This window comes from Mandrillus leucophaeus, unplaced genomic scaffold, assembly GCF_000951045.1.
Source record: "Mandrillus leucophaeus isolate KB7577 unplaced genomic scaffold, Mleu.le_1.0 Scaffold13, whole genome shotgun sequence".
Taxonomy (NCBI): Eukaryota; Metazoa; Chordata; class Mammalia; order Primates; family Cercopithecidae; genus Mandrillus; species Mandrillus leucophaeus.
In genome coordinates this window covers 4306407-4326033 of record NW_012101254.1, presented here as the reverse complement: position 1 = coordinate 4326033, position 19627 = coordinate 4306407, and the positions used below count along the sequence as shown (strand labels likewise).

Genomic DNA, 19627 nt, shown 5'->3' with positions numbered 1-19627 from the left:
CTCGCCCGGCTAGTTTTTTGTATTTTTTTAGTAGAGACGGGGTTTCACCGTGTTAGCCAGGATGGTCTCGACCTCCTGACCTTGTGATCTGCCCGTCTCGGCCTCCCAAAGTGCTGGGATTACAGGCTTGAGCCACCGGCGCCCGGCCGAGACACTCTGATTTTAAAAATCGATAAGAGATAGGAACTAGCAATTCACAGAAGAAGAAATATAAATGGTCAATAATTATTATATATGAAATTAATATAGAGATATAATTTTATATAGATCATGTTTAAGCCAAATTATGAAGTCAGGCAATTTCAAGTATTACAGAAGATGTCGGACAATAGAAACTCTAACTGCTGGTGGGAATAGAAATTGGTATAACTTTTTTAGAGAACAATTTGGAAATATTTAGTGAAGTTGAAGACACAGGTCCTCTATGATTTAGCAGTTCCATTCTAGGCGTGGAACTCAGAGAACCAAATCACTGTAATAGTGAAAAATCAGCAACTTAAATGCCCATCAATAACGGGGAGGATATAAAATGATTCAACGTAAATATAACAAAATATCAGGATTTGACAGAACTGGGTATGAATAAACAAGTGATAATATCTTCTTTCAAAAAAATTGGTTTAAAGTGGAAAGCTTCATAAATTTGTGTGTCATCCTTGCATGGGGCCATGCTAATCTTCTCTTTATCATTCCAATTTTAATATATGTACTGCCAAAGCAAGAAAAATATCATTATTATTAATAGCTAACATTTATTCCTATGTACCAGGGATAAGTGTATTTCATATAAAGTAGGTACTATTTTTATCCCTATTTTGTAGGAAACTGAGATATTAGAAAGATGAAGTAACTTCCTAAGATCACACAGGTAGAGAAGTGAGACGGTTTGACTCCATAGCCCCATTCTTTTTTTTTTTTTTTAATTTAATTAATTTCTTTTTTCATAGAGACAGAGTCTCACCACATTGCCTAGGCTGATCTCAAACTCCTGAGCTCAAGCAACCCGCCCGCCTCAGCCTCCCAAAGTGGTGGGATTACAGGTGTGAGCCACTGTGCCTGGCCCAGAGCCCCATTTTTAACAGCTACATTGTATAGGTAATGCAATCTATACTATTTTTTATGCTTGAAACATTTCATGATAATTGTGAAATGCAAAAAATTTCTGTCATTATTAGTTACCAATGATAAACTATACAAAAAATAAGACCTCTTCCAGTTCTAACAGTCTATGATTCTATGAAGTCTAAACAGGAAAATTCATAAATTTAATGGGCCTTCTCTACCACTCACAATTTGCCAACCCTAAGATATATGTCTAGAGAACATGAATAATTATATGGACCTTTGGGATTTGTTTTTGTTTTTGTTTTAAGAGATGGGATCTTACTCCATCATCTAGGCTGGAGTGCAGTGGCACAATCATGGCTCACTGCAGCCTTGAACTACTGGGCTCAAATGATCCTCCTGCCTTGCCCTTCCAAAGTGCTGGGATTACAAGCATGAGTAACTGTGCCTGGCCTGCACCTTTGTTTTTATATCTAGATATCCAGGTATAGATGCACACATATTGACTTAAACATTTCATATATATCCACTGTACATGTGGGGTTACTATTTACCTGGTGCTTCTCAGATTCCTGCATTCCCCACTGAACACAATCCTGTGGTATGGAAGTGTGATATAAACATCTATTTTGTTATTAAAATTATGAGAGAGTCTTACTCACCTATAGCAATAGTCTTAATATCAATAAGATAAGCCAATTTCTTATTATCTTCTGTTCCTCGCTGACACCTCTCATTAATACGAACACTGAAACATGAAGGGCGAGGTAAGGCAAAATGGGCTGAGGTGCTGGGATGTTTATTAAAGGCTCTGAAGTACCATATGGGATGAAGCTTTTATTTATTTATTTATTGTGAGACAGGGTCTCACTCTGGTTGCCAAGGCTGTAGTGCAGTGGTGTGATCACGGCTCACTACAACTTCGACTTCCTAAGTTCCAGGTGATTCTCCCACCTCAGCCTCCTGAGTAACTAGGACTACAGGGGTGTGCCACCATGCCTGGATAATTTTTTGTATTTTTAGTAGAGAGGGGGTTTCACCATGTTGCCCAGGCTGCTCCTGAACTCCTTGACTCAAGTAATCTGCTTGCCTCTGCCTCCCAAAGTGCTGGGATTATAGGCGTGAGCCATCACGCCTGGCTGAATCTTTTAGATTAACTGGAGGACGCAGAATTTAGGAGTCCAAGAGGAATTATTTTGGGTTTCAGGGATTTAGAGAATCTTGTGAGGGTACCTGATGAGGTGGGGGTTCATGAATTCAGTGCGTACGGAACCCAAGGTGTCATTATTCCCATATTCCACCAGGGTTAGCTCTCCGGCATTGAAGATCATGCATACCTGGGAAAAATGGAGTTGTTATACAGTGGAAAGGCTACATGAAGAAAAACAGTAGTGGGAGATGTACTGTCAGTTCCAGGTGACTACCACTTTTCTCCTTGCTCTCTTACCCTGCCAATTTCGTCCTCCCGTTTATCTGCTGTTTCCCTATCCCTTGCAACTTGTCATCTTTATGACACAGAAGCTAGAAGGAGGCTGATCGAGATGGTGATAGTGAATCAAGTCCTACTCACATTCTCATTTTCAAAGAAATACTTCTCATTGCCACCAGATCCTTGCCAGGCTATCTGCAATGGGAGAAGACTTAAGAAGCAATGTGGATAAATACCCAAGATAATGCCGAAAGAATGACAGGTTGGGAAGCGGAAAGATCATATTTACATAGGCTTTGGCACTACACAAAAGAGATGCTATATCAGAATTTGCTCTGGTCCCTGAGAGAAACCAGAGAGATGTTTCTGAGAGATGGCATAAAAACAGTCCAAATATGGTGATTCATACTCTGAGATTATAACCTCCTGGGTCTCCTTCCCTGAAACCAGGTCCCCTACACCAGAATGTTAGAACTTCTCACGGACAGAAGGGATTTTGGGTCCCCACAAGTATTAAGCCGAGATGCCCTATTCCCCACCCTACCATCAATTTTGGTTCCTACCTCACTAAGCCGATTAGTGTTCAGGTCCCCCAGCAGCAGTGTGTCTGATGTGTGAGCCACCAAGTAACGTTCCTTTCCTAGGATTTTCACCTCTTCCACCTCATAGCCATAGTGTGACTTGAGCACCACTCGGGTTCCTGATGACAGGTTCTTCACAATCACCTTGGTAAAGGACAAGTCTGAGCCCCTTAGGCTTCCCCAGCCCAAAAGAAGGGTGAACAACGATGCCCTTTGCCTACCTCCACAGTGCTAAACAAAGCTAATACCTTGTTTCCTCCCTGGGTCTAGGATATTGTTGATAGTAATGATATCTTACGTTTATATGGGGATTTACTATTTATGAAATGCTTTCCTATATTATCTCTTTTGACGCTCACAATTTATATAATTCTGAAAGTTCCACTGGGTAAAACCAATCATTCTATGTTCTCATAGTCTTTGTACAAACCTTACATATCACTGATCACAGTGTACGTATTGATTGGTTGACTGAATGACTGACAGGGTCTCAGTATGTTGCTTAGGCTGGCCTTGAACTCCTGGGTTCAAGCAATCCTCCTGTCTCGGCCTCCTGAGTAGCTGAGACTACAGGCATGTGCCACTGCATCTGGCTAATATTATTTTTTGATATGTCTGTGTCCTCTGTTATAATGATCTCCTCGATCAAGGGACAATGTCTTACAGATAATTATCTGTGTATTCCCAATGCCTAACACTGCTGACACAAAGTAGAGAATGAATAAATGTTTCTGGAAAGAATAAAAGAATGAAGAAACCAATGTATAATAAATGGAAGGACAGAGGTAGAAAAAAGAGAAAAGTGGGCCCAGGAACTGAGAAATTTTTAGCTTGCAACATCATACACAGTGAGCTCAGAGGTCTTAAAACAACAGAGTTCACATTTATAATCCTATTTATCCAATTGCCCAAATGCCAGTGTGTAGACAGTAAAGTTTTAAGCCAGGAAGGCTTAAGTGGCAATCTGCACACCTTACGCCTGGTGCTTAAAACTTTTCTTTTTCTTTTTTTGAGACAGAGTCTTGCTCTGTCACCCAGGCTGGAGTGCAGTGGCAGGATCTTGGCTCATTGCAACCTCCACCTCCCAGGTTCACGCCATTCTCCTGCCTCAGCCTTCCAAGTAGCTGGGAATACAGGCGCCCGCCACTACGCCTGGCTAATTTCTTTGTATTTTTAGCAAAGACGGGGTTTCACCATGTTAGCCAGGATGGTCTCGATCTCCTGACCTCGTGATCTGCCCACCTCGGCCCCCCAAAGTGCTGGGATTACAGGCATGAGCCACCGCGCCCTGCCAAAACTTCTCTTATAATAAGCTGCAAGAACTACAGCAGGAAAGTTACCAAGGTGTTGCCCTGACATATTCTGTTGCCCAGAACAGCTCTTCCAGAGGGATGAAGATGAAATTTGAACTACGGCTGTGGCCAGAGGCAGGGAAATGTTATAAGGATGAATGAGCCACGCAAACTCTCAGTGCAGTAGGCTACCATCCTGCTTACCTGGCTAGGTCCCACATACGTCAGCTCAAACTTGTTCTTGTAAATACTCCTTCGGAGACAGCAGTCAAACTGTTCCACCCCACCACATAGTGTGCCCTAGAAGGGAAAGTGACAGCATAAAAGGTCACACACATAGCACACTGGCATGGGGAGAGTATCTAGAGACATCCTCAAAACCTAGGCTCTAGAGTCTAGAGAAGAGTTGGCAGTGAAAGACCTGGCAGTTTTTGGAATTACCATAAGGAAAGAGGCTACAATCATTGGACTCAAGGGCACAACATATTAATGGGATAAAAGGGAGAAACTAGCCCTGCCTACACACAATTTTTTGTCCCTTTTGTGACCTCCAATAAAGTATGAATTTCTCTTTCCTGCCTTTAACGCCAGAATTTTAGGTTAGGGTCAAAAGGAAAGAGGAGATTTTCTAGTGTCAGGGAAGAGTGCTTTAGGATAAGGCAGGATTTTTTCCTAGTTTGGTGAAAGTCACCAATCCAGAAAGGGATTACTAGTAACACACCACACAGAGCCGTGAGCCATCCCGCTTCCAGGCCAAGGCAGTGATGGTGTATAAATTGGCAATCTCCTTGGGCTTTGCCTCTTCCCAGATGCTTCTTTGAGGGCTCCAGTTGAACACCCGAAGCCTGAAATAAAGTATGTGGCTTTTAGAAGAGATCAAGGCTGAGCTAAAGAGTGCAAATGGGCTTATAAGCAAAGGAAATTAGTCTTGCTATATCCGAAAAGAAAGGAAATAAAAAGAACAGACAAGCTAGGCAGTCTAGCAGGAGAGGATATAAAGGTGCACAGGAAATAAGCTGGGAAAATCAAGGCAAAACTAAAATAGAATAAGTGTGAGGAGAGCAGAGAAAACAAAAAGTCCAGGGCAGGTGAGAAAAATAAGCTACTAGAAGCAAAAAAAATATGCAACAAGGAGATAAATGGTAGGAGTCAGTGAAGAAAGAAGAGAACACAAGGAGACATAAGATTGAAGGGGGTAGAAACACAGGACTGACAAAGCTGGGGTTAAACACATGCCAGAGAAATGACGAGACCTGGAACATGGCTGTTTATCTGCTGTTCCATCATTCATTCATTCATTCACCAAACATCTGAGTATATCTTAGATACAAAGCATGTAGATGCTAATCTAGGCACTGGAGATAAAAAGATGAGTAATAAGCCCCCTTCTCAAGGACTCTGATTCAGCCATCTATCTGGCTACACAACAACAGTTTGCAAACAACAAACTGTAATATAATGTGAGAAACTCTAAGCGGTCTCAAAGAGGGCAATGGAAACAGAAAATAGAGATGAATTTTGCTATGGAAGTGCAGGGAGAGGCACAGAGACAAAACAAGAGCCCAGGACGTTTTGGAACTGCCAGCACACCAATGGATGGAGGGAGCAGGAAGAGGAAAGCGCATGAATTACATACATACATTTGATTCTGCTCCAGTCTCCCACTCTGGCTCAGAATAATTTGGCTAAAGCAGAGAGTGTTCACAGAGAAAGCAGGCAGAAGATAAAACTGGAAAGGGGACTCACCTGTCATAACTTCCTAGCACAACAGACTGGCCCCCAGGACTTGCTACAGCTGTGGTGAACTCCCGCTCCTGAGGGTCACGGCTATAATCAAAAGTTTGTAGCACGTGGCCTTCTTTTCCATAGGCTACAATCTTCCGATCACAGCCTGCAGCCACAATGCTATTGGTTGCCCATGCCAAGGCATAGGGTGGACACGGGTGGTTAACCAACTTCCCCTAAGACAGAAGTAGAGGGTTTCAATCACTCTCCGAAGACTCCACCCGAAAAATTCCTCATTCTCAACACCTGGTACCTTCACTCTGACCATCATACCCTGCAGAAGTCTCTTCCAACATTTTCCTATCCCAACACATCCTAATCCTGAACTCTTCACAAATTGTCACATACACACACACACACACACACACATCCCTGTACAAACACTTGTTGACCTTGTGCTCTAGAAAAACCTCAAAATGCTTGTATATTGGAATTTTCTTTTCTTTTTTTTTTTGAGACAGAGTCTCACTCTGTTGCCCAGGTTGGAATGCAGTGGCGCGATCTTGGCTTGCTGCAACCTCTGCCTCCTGGGTTCAAGTGATTCTCCTGCCTCAGCCTCCTGAGTAGCTGGGATTACAGGTGTGTGCCACCACACCAGGCTAATTTTTGTATTTTTAGTAGAGATGGGGTTTCACCATGTTGGTCAGGCTGGTCTTGAACTCCTGACCTTGTGATTCTCGGCCTCTCAAAGTGCTGGGATTACAGGCATGAGCCACCATGCCCGGCACGTATTGGAAATTTTTAATATATACCTGGTAAAGCTCCTCCAAAACGGAGACATCCTACACATTAACCAACAGCATCTAGGCCCACAAAGCGCACAGGGCTTCTTTTTTTAAGGAGGGTTAAATTTAATTATTATACAAGTAATTCTCTCTCTCTTTTTTTTTGAGATGGAGTCTCACTCTGTCACTGGGCTAGAGTGCAGTGGCGCATTCCACCTCACTGCAACCTTCGCCTCCTGGGTTCAACCGATTCTCCTGCCTCAGTCTCCCGAGTAGCTGGGATTCCAGGCACATGCCACCACACCTGGCTAATTTTTATATTTTTAGTAGAGATGGGGTTTCACCATGTTGGCCAGGCTGGTCTCAAACTCCTGACCTCAGGTGATCCACCCGCCTCAGCCTCCCAAAGTGCTGGGATTACAGGAGTGAGCCACTGTGCCCGGCTTATACAAGTAATTCTTTTTTTTTTTAAGACGGCGTTTCCCTCTTGTTGCCCAGTCTGGAGTACAATGGCATGCGATCTTGGCTTATTGCAACCTCTGCCTCCCAGGTTCAAGCGATTCTCCTGCCTCAGCCTCCCAAATAGCTGGGATTATAGGCATGTGCCACCAGGCCCAGCTAATTTTTTTGTATCTATTAGAGACGGGGTTTCACCTTGTTCGTCAGGCTGGTCTCGAACTCCTGACCTCAGGTGATCCACCCGCCTTGGCCTCCCAAAGTGCTGGGATTACAGGCATGCACAAGTGTGCACAGCCCACAAGTAATTCTTAATGTAAATGATTCAAACAATACAGAATTATATTGAGTAACATGAAAGTTTCCTTTTTATTCCCCATCTTTTTCCTTTCCCCTCTCCAGAGTAAACTGTTAACTCTTGTTTCTATGAAACCACATACATAAATATATATTATACATATTTTACACAAATAGGAATAATTTTCACTTTTCATTACCCTAAGAGTTTTTATTTCCCTTTGTCTCAAAGTCCCTTCCACCTGAGTCATCCCTTCTTATAAGTAGTAAGCTCCAGGCTCCTAAACACAAATCCTTTCAGTGGCCACATCCAACTTTGTCTCTGTCCCCGAGGTCTCACTCCTCTAGCTTCCTCCCTTAGTACCTCAATCCAAATGCCTTAGAAGTCCAACCTCCTCTAGGAGGGTTCCTGGAATTTCCTTATCCCCTATCCCACAGCATCCTTTTTTTTTTTTTTCTGAGACAGGGTCTTGTTCTGTCACCCAGGCTGTAGTGCAGTGGTGCTATTTCAGCTCACTGCAGCCTCAGCCTCCTGGGCTCAAGTAATCCTCCCACTTCAGCTTCCTGAGTAGCTGGGATTACAGGCCCACGCCACCATGCCCAACTAATTTTTGTTTTTTTTTTTTTTTTTTTTTTTGGGTAGAGACAGGGTTTTACTGTGTTGCCCAGGCTGGTTTCAAACTCCTAGACTCAAGCAATCCACCCACGTCAGCCTCCCACAACATTCTTTATTCATACCTGTGACTCTCCAGAGCCTTCATCATCAAAGAAATACCTAACAATGGTACCATCTGCATGACCAGAGAGAATTCCTTTCCCAGAGCAACTAAAAAAGGAGAAAGGAGAGAAATATAGGAAGAGATTATTTTATCTCACCAAGAAAGCCCCTTTCTCTGTCAAACACAACCCTGTCTGTGGTTCCTGCTACCAGTTCTCCTGCCTTTCATACTATGGTCTTGCAGTCCATATTTCCCCACAGCGTTTTTCTAGCACTTCCAGACTCTTGTGATACTACTCCTCTTCACTCACTTTGTTGTCAGGGACACCACGTAAGACTCTGTCCCATAGATGGTAGATGATTTATTAGTTTTGGTGTTTGCTAAACGAACCTGAAAATGGAAAAATGACAGAAGTATGGTTAGGCTATTTTAAATTTAACTAGGCCTTAAGAAAAAAAGGAAAAACTATCCCACAAAACTGGTCCCTATGCATTCTCCCCAGCATACAACTTGATCCTAAGAAAGAGGGTGAACCATATTCCTCTCTCCAGAACCATTATCCCTACCACCCCCTCTCTTGTGTTTCCCTTCCCTCTTTTACCTTCCCTTCAGCCAGCCCAAAGACAATGATGTACTCTGCGGGCCACTGCAGACAAGTGACAGCACTCTGTGTGAAAGGAAATGATAAAAAGGATAACCCCATCTGTGTGGGCCAACACATTTATAACAACTTCAACACCCCACCACACACCACCACGTCAATCTCCTATATGGAAGGGACACAACAGGGCTCTAAGGAAGATAGCAGATGACCGTGTACAGCCACGAAGCACCATCCTTGCAGTAGGAAAAGTCACATTCAGATGTTAGAAATGCAACTCCTGGCTGTATTTATAAGTAGATATATTGATATATGTTTGTTCATCCTAAGCTTCCAGTGACTGGTCTGAACTTTACCGTCTGGATGAACTTGTTGCAGATGACTTTCTTGTCACCCCTGCCAAACAAAAGGAGGGGAAACATATTAAAAACCACTTCCATAAACAAATTGCCAAAAATGATGCTGAGGGAAGAGAAGAAAGAGCAGATTTCTTCCCTGGCCCACTAGTGTTTCTGACTACTCTGTAGGAGCCCTGAAGGGAGGCATATAAGGCAGCCTAAGAAGTTTCAGAACAATAACAAAGATGCGACATCACTCTGGGCTTCCAGGATCTCACAGGGCCTGCTGTTGATCTTGGACTGTTTCCTCCAGGGATGGGACTGCAGAACACGAGGCACAGGCGAAGGCAGAAAAGCAACAACAGACTCCAGAAAGTCTCTGCCTTCAACGGTCAAGCTTGGCTTCTCATCCTCTTTATTTCCCCTCCCCAGTGAGGCATTTCTCTTGCCTTCCCCTTCTTTCCCGGGCAATCGCATCTCCCAATCTCTATCCTCACCAATCTTCTCCAATCTTGTAGACATAGATGATGTTGTCAGTCTGTCCTATGGCAATTTTAGTGGAATCAGGAGAAAAAGCCATGCCCTTCACCATATAGCTCTTCCTGCCATACTAACAAAAAAAAAAAAGAAAGAAAGAAAAAGAAAAAGAAGTAATGAGCACACATGAAAGAAAAAAGAGAAAAAAAAAGGTATATGTGTGCTCCTAAGGGAGCTTGAGGATTTATACTGAGAAAAAGGTGGGGTGCACCATTTCCTATGCCGATGGCTAGGAGGCAGACTAGGTCTTCCAGGGTTGTGAGACCCCACCAACAGGTTAAGGTACACGTGAATACACTGTTTACCTTCATGTCAGCTGGTTTGGTGGAGAATTTATCTCTCCGTTCTCCATGTTCATCACACAGCAAGACTACTCGGTCCACTGTGCAGACAGCAAATTTGGCATTGTTCTGGGACCAAGCCATGCAAGTCACCTTTGCAGCTCCATCCTGCAGAGGCAAAGGGGTAAAAACAAACCCATGTGCTGGTCTAGAATACCAAAAGCATTTCTAGTTCTATTAATTCTAGTGTAATTCTGGTCAATTTTCTTTCTGTCATGATTCTATCCTCAAAACAAAGAGATGCCTGTAGCCCATCCTGGTCTCCTAGGCCTTCAGATCCTGGACTGTGAGAACAATGTGTTTCCAGAGACTCATATGCAAATGCACTAAGAGGCAGTGTGCTAAGTCAACTGTATGAATGAATCTCTGCAATGGCCTCCTTGTTCCCAGGTCTACTACTGAAATAAATTCAATTAGTCTGGTAAGTTTTGGTCGTTAGCCATTCATTCAATTAATAGTTTTTGAGCACCTTATTGATCAAGGCACATGGCCAGGGGCTGAGAGACAAAAAACAAACCATAGATCCTGCCTCCAGGTCTAATAAGATAGTGTAAAATAGGAAAAGTCCTATTAAAGTATGTATAAAATACTGCAATAGTTTGGAGAAGCCTGAGAGAATTTTATGCTTAAATTATCAAAATTAAGCTTTGAAGAATGAATGCAGTTGAGTAGGAAGTTATCTGAGATGGAAGGAATGGCAATGAGCAAAGGCAAGTTCTGGACAAGAAACAGTAATTTAGTTTATTTGAAACTACTATACCTTATAAATAGTAGAATAGAAGGGGTAAGGCAGGAAAAACGGCCAGCTCAGGAAGTCTTTGAAGCCAGGCAAAGGAGTTTGGGCTTATTTGGTAGGAAAGGGAGAGACAGTGAGAGTTCAAGATAGGGGGAGTACGAGTTGAGACTCAGGATGAACAATCCCACTTTCTTTTCTTCTTAACTACCCACTTCACAGAAACTGAAGTTAGAAGTTATCCAGGTGAATTATTCTGACTGGATCTGACCCTTCCAACACTAGCTCTGGTCCTAAGGGACTAGTTCTGTTATGAAGGGTTTCCTTCCTTGAAAACAAAACATTTATTCTGCTTTTCTTCTGCTCCAATTGTTTGATTAATTATTTGGATACTAGAGTTCTGGCTTAAAACATTGACACTTTTCACTCCAAACTCACCTATCTCCAAAGTCAGAAATAAAAAGGCTCTTTTCCTCCAAATCCTCAAGCCAGAAAATAGCCACACCACCATCACTATGATCCTCTAACTCTTCATTATATTAGGTTAGAAGGGCTGAGGGCTCCTCATCAACCGTTGCTGATCCTCCTGCTTTATTGCTTTGCCCAATCCTGGGCATGCAGCCCTACCTGCATCATGACATCATCTTATTTTGAGAGACTGAAGGAGGATTTCATTTCCAATTTTTCCGTTAGGGCAAAGAAATGTTTAAATTACATATTCAAGAGACAGCTTGCTGAGCAATGAGCACAAATCTCTTTCTTTTTTTTTTGTCTTCTCCAACTGCGGAGAGAGCACAACTATTTTCTGTTCTAATTTCCTTCTGTTTTTTTTTTTTTTTTTTTTGATGGAGTCTTACTCTGTCCCCCAGGCTGGAGTGCAGTGTCATAATCTCAGCTTACTGCAACCTCTGTTTCTTAGGCTCAAGAATTCTCCTGCCTCAGCCTCCCAAGTAGCTGAGGCCATAGGCGTGCGCTATCATGCCCGGCTAATTTTTTTGTATTTTTGGTAGAGACAGGGTTTCACCGTATTGCCCAGGCTGGTCTTGAACTCCTGACCTCAAGTGATCCACTTGCCTTGGCCTCCCGAAGTGCTGGGATTACAGATGTGAGCCATCATGCCCGGCCTGTGTTCTAATTTCCTTCTATTGTCCAAATGCCACACCCTCTGTGAAGCCTTCCTGATTTCCATAATCAATTCTGCTTTCTCTACAATATGTACCTCACTAGATTGTTTTATTAAGTGAGGTAGGGAATAAAATAATAAGAGCTTGCCTTTAACAAGTACTTACCATAGAATAGGCATTTTGATAAGTGCCTGACAAGCATAATCTCATTTTACCTCATAACACTGAGGTAGATGCTATTATCCCCCTTTTACAGATGGAGGAATGGAAGCGCAAAAAGATTAAGTAATTTGCCCAAGTTCACATACACCGTTTGTAAGTGGTAGGACCATGATTTATTTAATTAATTAATTTACTTTTTGAGGCAGAGTCTCGCTCTGTCACCCAGGCTGGAGTGCAGTGGTGCGATCTCAGCTCACTGCAATCTCTGCCTCCTGAGTTCAAGCGATTCTCCCATCTCAGCCTCCCAAGTAGCTAGGATTACAGGCATGCACCACCACACCTAGCTAATTTTTGTATTTTTAGTAGAGGTGGGGTTTCACCATGTTGGCCAGGCTGGTCTCGAACCCCTGACCTCCGGTGATCCGCCTGCCTCGGCCTCCCAAAGTGCTTGGTTTACAGGCATGAACCACTGCACCTGGCCTAGAACCATGATTTAAATCCATAAACCACAACCCAATTTCTTTATTAAGATGCCCTAGTACATATTACACATTCAGTTATGGAACATCTTATTTATTTTTGAGACAGAGTCTCGCTCTGTCACCCAGGCTGGAGTGCAGTGGTGTGATCACGTCTCACTGCAGCCTTGACCTCCTGGGCTCAGGAGATCCTCCCACCTCAGTGACCCCAGCAGCTGGGCCTACAGGTGTGTGCCACCACACGTGGCTAATTTTTTTTTTTTTTTTTTGACATAGTGTCACTCCTGTCCCCCACGATCTCGGCTCACTGCAACCTCTGCTTCCCAGGTTCAAGCGATTCTCCTTCCTCAGCCTCCTGAGCAGCTGGGATTACAGGCAGCTGCCACTACACCTGGCTAATTTTTGTATTTTTAGTAGAGATGGGGTTTCACCATGTTGACCAGGCTGGACTCGAACTCATGACCTCAGGTGATCCGCCCGCCTCGGCCTCCCAAAGTGCTGGGATTACAGGCGTGAGCCACTGCATCTGGTCAAAATTTTTTTGTAGAGGTCCTGGACTCCTGGGCCCAAGTGATCCTCCCACCTTGGCCTCCCAAATTGCTGGGATTACAGGTGTGAGCCACAGTGCCTGGCCAGACACCTTATTCTTATTAGCTTTGTATTATTCTGTCCTTTGATTTTTGAATGTCCTTTCCTCTTGTCTATCAATTTTTCACACTGCTTTTCAGTTTACAATGCTCTTTTGTGTATATTACTCTATATAACTCTTCCCCAAGTACCCCAAAGTTGCCATTAGTACTCATGTTTTTCAAATGAAGAAGTTTGTGAGTGCTCCGAGACACCGAGACACCGTATGATAAAGGCTAAAGTTAGAGATATCAGGTCATTTGTTTAAAGTAGTGGTGGCCAGCCTGGTCAACATGGGGAAACCTCGTCTCCACAAAAAACAAAAACAAAAGCAAGCAAACAAACAAACAAAAATTACCCGGGCGTGCTACTTGGGAGGCTATGGCAGGAAAATCGCTTGAACCCGGGAGGCGGAGGTTGCAGTGAGATCACGCCACTGCACTCCAGCCTGGGCGACAGAGCAAGACTCTGACTCAAATAGTTAAATAAATAAATAGTGATGGATCTGAAATAAGGACAAGGTAAGAAATTTTAGAAAGAAAGTAAGAAAGAAGTGGTGGAGCTAGGACTTAAATTCTGCTGTGCTAACTCCAAAGTCCACCCTTTCTTCACCATGTTTCAGGGCTCCTCACCTGGTGCCCAGCCTCTCCTGAATCAGAATACACGGTTCGGTCTTTGCACTCCCCCTTCAGGGCTTGCACCTAAGGCGTTTATTTAATTATGGGCAGATTCATACTCGCTGCTTACATGTGCACCTCTCCCTCTAATACGAGCCTCCTGAAGGCAGGGGAATAAGTCGGGTGGTTTGGGTATCCTTCGAGTCCCAGCACGGGGCCTGTACACAACTGATGTGAATGAAATGTAAGGAAAGCTACAAGTCCTTAGCGCTGCATCTCGCCTCCTGAACACTGTATCGACAGGACAGGGTCCAGATCATCGCTATATCCTTTATAGCCTTCTGCACACAGTAGGAGCTCAGTATCATTAAACTTCAGTTCCCCCACTTTTCTTGGAACATAAAGCGGAAGGGGGAGGGACTGGCACGCAACTCCTCACCTGAGGGCTCAGCAGGGTCCTCAGGTGCTTCAACTGCATGACGCACACTTGTCTCTCAGATGCTACCAGACAGCGACAACTCCCGTGGTTACCTGGACAACCCGCCACGCAGTCGCAGCGACAGCCGCTGACGCTTATGCGACCGGAGCGCGACACGCGTCGCAAGGTTACACGTAGCTTTGCGGCGAAGCAAACAGAACGTGCGCAAGCGCGGTGAGACCTAGGGCGGGCCCTTGAGAGGGCTTGATGAATGCTCCCCTTGACCAATCCCGTCGCCGCATGCAAACTCGAGACCAAGCCCCGCCCACAAGTCTTCGGCCAGCCCTGGGTCCTACGTCATAGCGGTCCGTCTCGCTCTTTGATGTACCTGGCTGTTGCTGAGTGCACTCTCTTTTAATCCTCACAGCCCTGGAGGGAAGCAGGGCGGTTGCCATGATAGGCCTTTTGCAGTTGGCGGAATTGTACCCAAATAGGTTACATGACTTGCACGGAATCGCAAGGCTGATAACGATAGCTAACGATGAATACTATGTGTCTGCCAGATACTGTGTAAAGTATTGTACGTGCATTTATGTCATTTAATCCCAAAACCGCCTTTTGAAGAGGATAGCGTTATTATTAGTCGCATTTTACGTAACAGGAGACTCAAGGCACTTGCTCAAACTAACACAGCCAGCGAAGGACTTGGAACTGGGATTCAACCCAGAGTTAGTAGCTTTAAACAGCTTTTATGTCCCTTCTCAACTCCAAGCTCGCTCTCTGCATGCCACGATACTATAAAATCTGTGACATTCCCATCCCAATAAATGACATTTACTCTCAGAATCTGAGAGATGAGTGTTTTGGAACCAGCTGCCAAAGAAACGTAAAGTACCCTACTTCCAAATCAGGTAATGGTGAGTTAAAGACTGCTGTTTATATTGGAATGCTTTTATGGTTCAGTTTGTTGTTGTTGTAGTTGTTGTTTTGAGAGTGAATTTCGCTCTTGTTGCCCAGGCTGGAGTGCAATAGCGCGATCTTGGCTCACTGCAACCTCTGCCTTCCAGGTTCAAGCGATTTTCCTGCCTCAGCCTCCCAAGTAGCTGGGATTACAGGCATGCGCCACCATGCCCGACTAATTTTGTATTTTAGTAGGGACTGGGTTTCTCCATGTTGGTCAGGCTGGTCTTGAGCTCCCAACCTCATGTGATTCACCTGCCTCAGCCTCCCAAAATGCTGGGATTACAGGCGTAAACCATGGTTCCCGGCCTATGGTTCAGTTTTCAGGGCAGACCTGACTTGGCTCACCCGACAGGTTGTCTTGTGGTACCTGGGGTTAGAAGTTGGTTAAGTAGAAAAGGGACTGACCTGTTGATCTTTGTTTGGATTGGAGTCCCTTTCAGACTTTTTGGCCTATCTTCTAACATACCAGAGAGATTGAAATGCAGAAAGGAGTTATTCATAAGCCTGCTCTGAAATGATCCAAAGTTGGGAAGATCTGTAACTCTCCAGAAAGTGTAGCATATGCTCTCCAGACAGACTGTGGGTCCAGAAGCCTTCCCCAACAGTGGTTGCAAATGTCAACAGGTGTTTGTCTCATGGCTACCAACCAACCCTTAGAAAATAGGAAAGAGCAGAGGACAGCCCCTATTTTCACAGGAAACAAGTAGGCCTCAGAGCTCAAATGATAATTCTTTTGACAGGGGAGTCCCAACCCCTCAGTTTTATTTTCAGGATCCTCCTCTGGATATGGTGGCAGAGCATGAATATAAACTCATTTATGATTTACAGTTATTACTGACTTTGACTAAACAGAGACAGAGATGAACACAAAGGAGGGAAGAACAGACACAGGAACACATAGGATAGGAGCATGTGGCGCCAAGGAATCCATGAGCGTAGCTGTCCTTTCATTAGTCCCCAAGACACTGCTTAGTCCTTTTCTGACCATTAGCCCAGGGTTGATGGAGGAGTCAGAAGAATAAGTGCTGAGGAGCTGTGCTGTCAATGCAAGCAGTGAAGATAAAAAGGCTGGTGCTCTTTCATATGATATGCCTTCGTTTTCAGTGGTACAGGAACTTATATCTTTCTCTTCTCTTTTTTCCCCTTCTCACCCAACAAAGCAAAATAATCTGGGGTTCTAGTTTTCTACACCTCTTCTTCCTGGCCCTATCCTAGGGTGGGGTATTATCACACCTTGCAATGCTCCTGTCAAGTAGGTGGTGGTGTAAGGGGCCCTTGGAGGGTCGGGAGAGAGACAAGGTGAAGAAATGTTTTCAGCATACTATACAGTCAGCTCCAGTTTGTCCAAGAACCTTTATTGGAAAAATGTCCAAGGAGTGCGATCACTAGCAGCTGAAGGGGCTGCCAGGTGAGAGGGGGAGCACCTGAGGCTCCATGGAAGACATTGGAGTAGTGCAGTGCAGCATCTGCCTCTAGGCTCAGACAATTCCTTTTATTTGTTGGGGTAAGAGGAGTACCCACAGAAAATGCGACCAGTCCCTCTCTGAGGCCCAGAGGCAAGATGTGGGGGCAGCTGGGGATGCTGAGAGTCCTGATACAGGTGAAATGGGGCCCCCATTTGGGACCTAATGGAGTAGGGTACAACAAGTGACTCTCCCCTGGACCGGGGGATGGAAGGAGATATCCCATCTGATATCCACTCCCCAGGTCCAGGGGCACAGACTCTTAACAGACCTACCTTCTGGCTCTGCTCACAGTGGAAAGAGGATGGGTACCAGGCCTGAGATTGTGGGAGTGTCATTACCCTCTGGGAGTCTCAGGCAGATCACCATCTTGGGCTCTCCCTGACCCCATCCCCATCCCCAGTTGTTAGTGCATCTCTCTTCTGGGTGTGTTTCTTCACTCAAACATCGATGGTGTTGATAGATGGTGATTTTTTCTGTGAAAGAAAATGGCCTGTGTCTCAATTTCAGGAAGGTAATAGGTGCCACCCTTTCTCTCCAGCCTCCCCCATCTCAGGTCTTCCATTTTCCATCTTTTTCTGCCCCTCTTTGGCCTTCTTCCTTTCCCTGGCTGCCCCTCAGGGGCAGAATCACCCTTTCCGCCCTCACTGGCCCCCACATCACCTGTCTTGTCCCCACTGGCCTTCCCTGAGGACTCTGTTCCGGCCCCTTTCCCTTCTCCTTGGGATTGTTGTTGGAGTCATTGTCCTTGATGATGTCATACTGACGGCAGAACAGCCCAATTACAGCTGAAACACAATACAGTCTGAGCCTTCATCTCCACCTCCCTCCTCACAGGGAGATACCCACATAGCTTCTAGAAAATCCACGAAGAACATCCTGAACTCCTGGTGCCCATGCAGTCCTCCTCTCCGGGCTCTCAACAGCCTCCTCTCCCTCTCTTCAAAGTTCAAATCATCCCTCCTCAACTAATTATCTCCCCACTCCATTTCTCATTTCTCTCGCTTCTTTTTTTTTTTTTTTTTTTTTTTGAGACAGGGTCTCGCTCTATTGCCCAGGCTGGAGTGCAGTGGCACAATCTCGGCTCACTCACTGCAACTTCCACCTCCTGAGTTCAAGCGATTCTTCTGCCTCAGCCTCCCGAGTAGCTGGGATTACAGGCACCCTCCAACACACTCCGCTAATTTTTGTATTTTTAGTAGAGACAGGTTTCACTATGTTGGCCAGGCTGGTCTTGAACTCCTGACCTCAGGTGATCTGCCTGCCTTGGCCTCCCAAAGTGCTGGGATTATAGGCGTGAGCCACTGCGACTGGCCCATCTCTCACTTCTTTTTCTCCTGACAACCTTTGCCACCTCACACCTTTACTGAGTCCCTAGTCCCCTGTCTAGCTGCTTACTCACCAGCCCACATGAGCAACACCACCACAATGATGACCACTTCCCCAGTCTGCAGTGGCCGCTCTCCATCCAGACCCTCCACTGTGATGTCACCTGAGAAAGAAGAAGGCAGACTCCGGGTTACTGGGGAATAGCTATCTATGTAGACATATGCAGGATGGAGATGCTGGGGATTAGAGAGGGTAGACTCATCATAATATTGCCCTTGGAGTGTAGGGTAGCCCCTCCCTGGGAGGAAGCCATTGGTGGACAGGTGGTTAGCGACCAAAAAGCAGGATGGCTGCAGGTTTATTACGCACTCATGCAGGCTGCAGCTGATGTGAAGTTGGGTAACAGGAAGCTTAAAAGCCCTTCCCCCGAAAAACTCAATACCAGCCTGTCTATACCCAGTCCCCTTCCCACCTGCTTTTCCTTCCTTTCCTGGCAGTACAATGAATTAAATCATCCTATTCAACTCAGCTAGTCTGTTGCTTGTCTTAGAGAAGTAAGTAAGAGGCTGCAAGCCAGGTGAGCAGCCGGAGAATCCAATAGCACAGACCCTCACCTGGGCTTGAGCTGTTTGAAGGTAGCCGGTCAGAACCCTTGAGAGTTCGGAAGTGCACCCGGGGCCCTGGGGGGCTCTCACCCCGAAGGCCGATGCTCCTGACCTGCACTGTGTAGTCACTGTCTTCAGCCAGGCCCCAGAGGGCACAGGCCCGGGTGGTGGTGTTCACCTCCCGAATCACACGCTGCCCGGGGCCATTCTGCCGCTGCAGGGAGATGAGGGGAGAGGAGGACAGCCTCACCCCAGTGCCAGGCTACGAGGCTCAACCAGAGACTCTTCAACATCCAAGCACTCCGGGGGAGTAGCGTGAAAAGGGCAGCCTGAGCCAGGATACGGCAGCTTCCAGATCCCCCCACCTAAGTGAAGAAATGTGCAGAAATCTAAGGACACAGGTTGGGGGAGCAGAAGGGTGATTCATACTTGCTGGGAAATGGAGTAGCCAATGACGATGTTGCCTTCTGGGACGTCCCAGGACACAGTGGCCGAGTTGGCTCTGAGGTGAGTGACCGTCACATTCACAGGAGAGGGAGGCCGGTCTGTGGGAGCCAGGGTGTTAACAGGTTTCACCCACTGACTAGCTCTGGTTGACCCTCAGCCCCGTTCCCCTTTACTTACCTGCTCGCAGGAAGCCCAGGTCACAGCTGACCAGCAGGAGGACCGTGGGGCTTAGATATGGGGAAAGGGGCATCAGCGAAGCCATGTCCCCACCGAGTCCGCTGGGGGGGGCACTGTGGCATCCGCTTGACATCCAGGCGGGGCTCCTGGAGGTGGCAGGAGTTGTGGAGGGTCAAGGACTGCCCACAACGCACGGCGGGGGGGGCGGGGGGTCGGGCAGCAGCTCTCCTAGGCTCCTCACAGCTCACAACAACCCTATTTTCTCCGCGCCCTCCCACCCCCGCATTGCCCGGGCGCCCCCAGAGTGCGGTCAGCCC

At 45.7% G+C, this 19627-nt stretch overlaps 2 protein-coding genes across 3 annotated transcripts in view; both read right to left on the bottom strand.

Annotated features, from left to right (window-relative positions):
* Positions 1–14538, bottom strand: part of IFT172 (intraflagellar transport 172) — a 55774-nt gene extending 41236 nt beyond the window's left edge. Inside the window, exons 1-14 of the mRNA XM_011972732.1 lie at positions 14348–14538; positions 10131–10274; positions 9786–9898; positions 9307–9346; positions 8951–9016; positions 8660–8739; positions 8369–8456; positions 6114–6328; positions 5089–5212; positions 4572–4667; positions 3058–3219; positions 2636–2689; positions 2299–2402; positions 1728–1813 (exon numbers count right to left, since the gene is read on the bottom strand). Coding sequence (XP_011828122.1) covers positions 1728–1813; positions 2299–2402; positions 2636–2689; positions 3058–3219; positions 4572–4667; positions 5089–5212; positions 6114–6328; positions 8369–8456; positions 8660–8739; positions 8951–9016; positions 9307–9346; positions 9786–9898; positions 10131–10274; positions 14348–14386 — 1411 coding nt within the window. The 5' untranslated portion in view covers positions 14387–14538. The remainder of the gene's footprint in view (positions 1–1727; positions 1814–2298; positions 2403–2635; positions 2690–3057; positions 3220–4571; positions 4668–5088; positions 5213–6113; positions 6329–8368; positions 8457–8659; positions 8740–8950; positions 9017–9306; positions 9347–9785; positions 9899–10130; positions 10275–14347) is intronic.
* Positions 14539–16623: 2085 nt separating this feature from the next.
* Positions 16624–19592, bottom strand: FNDC4 (fibronectin type III domain containing 4). Of its 2 annotated transcripts, XM_011972610.1 has the most exons (6): positions 19311–19592; positions 19116–19231; positions 18696–18900; positions 18155–18244; positions 17416–17540; positions 16624–17228 (listed from the first exon to the last, which is right to left on the bottom strand). In XM_011972610.1, exons 1-6 carry the CDS (start codon positions 19441–19443, stop codon positions 17193–17195), a joined length of 705 nt encoding a protein of 234 aa, XP_011828000.1. In that variant the 5' UTR covers positions 19444–19592; the 3' UTR covers positions 16624–17192. The 2 variants fall into 2 exon arrangements, with proteins under 2 accessions (XP_011828000.1, XP_011827999.1); XM_011972609.1 differs by lacking the exon at positions 16624–17228 and having other exon boundaries at positions 17292–17540.
* Between the last annotated feature and the right edge of the window lie 35 nt (positions 19593–19627).

Coding starts and splice junctions, on each gene's coding strand:
- FNDC4 (XM_011972609.1), bottom strand. CDS start 19,443: ATGTCAAGCGGATGCCACAGTGCCCCCCCCAGCGGACTCGGTGGGGAC. Junction 19,232..19,310: donor CCTGGGCTTCCTGCGAGCAG/GTAAGTAAAGGG, acceptor TGGCTCCCACAG/ACCGGCCTCCCTCTCCTGTG. Junction 17,541..18,154: donor GGTGTTGCTCATGTGGGCTG/GTGAGTAAGCAG, acceptor ATTGTGTTTCAG/CTGTAATTGGGCTGTTCTGC.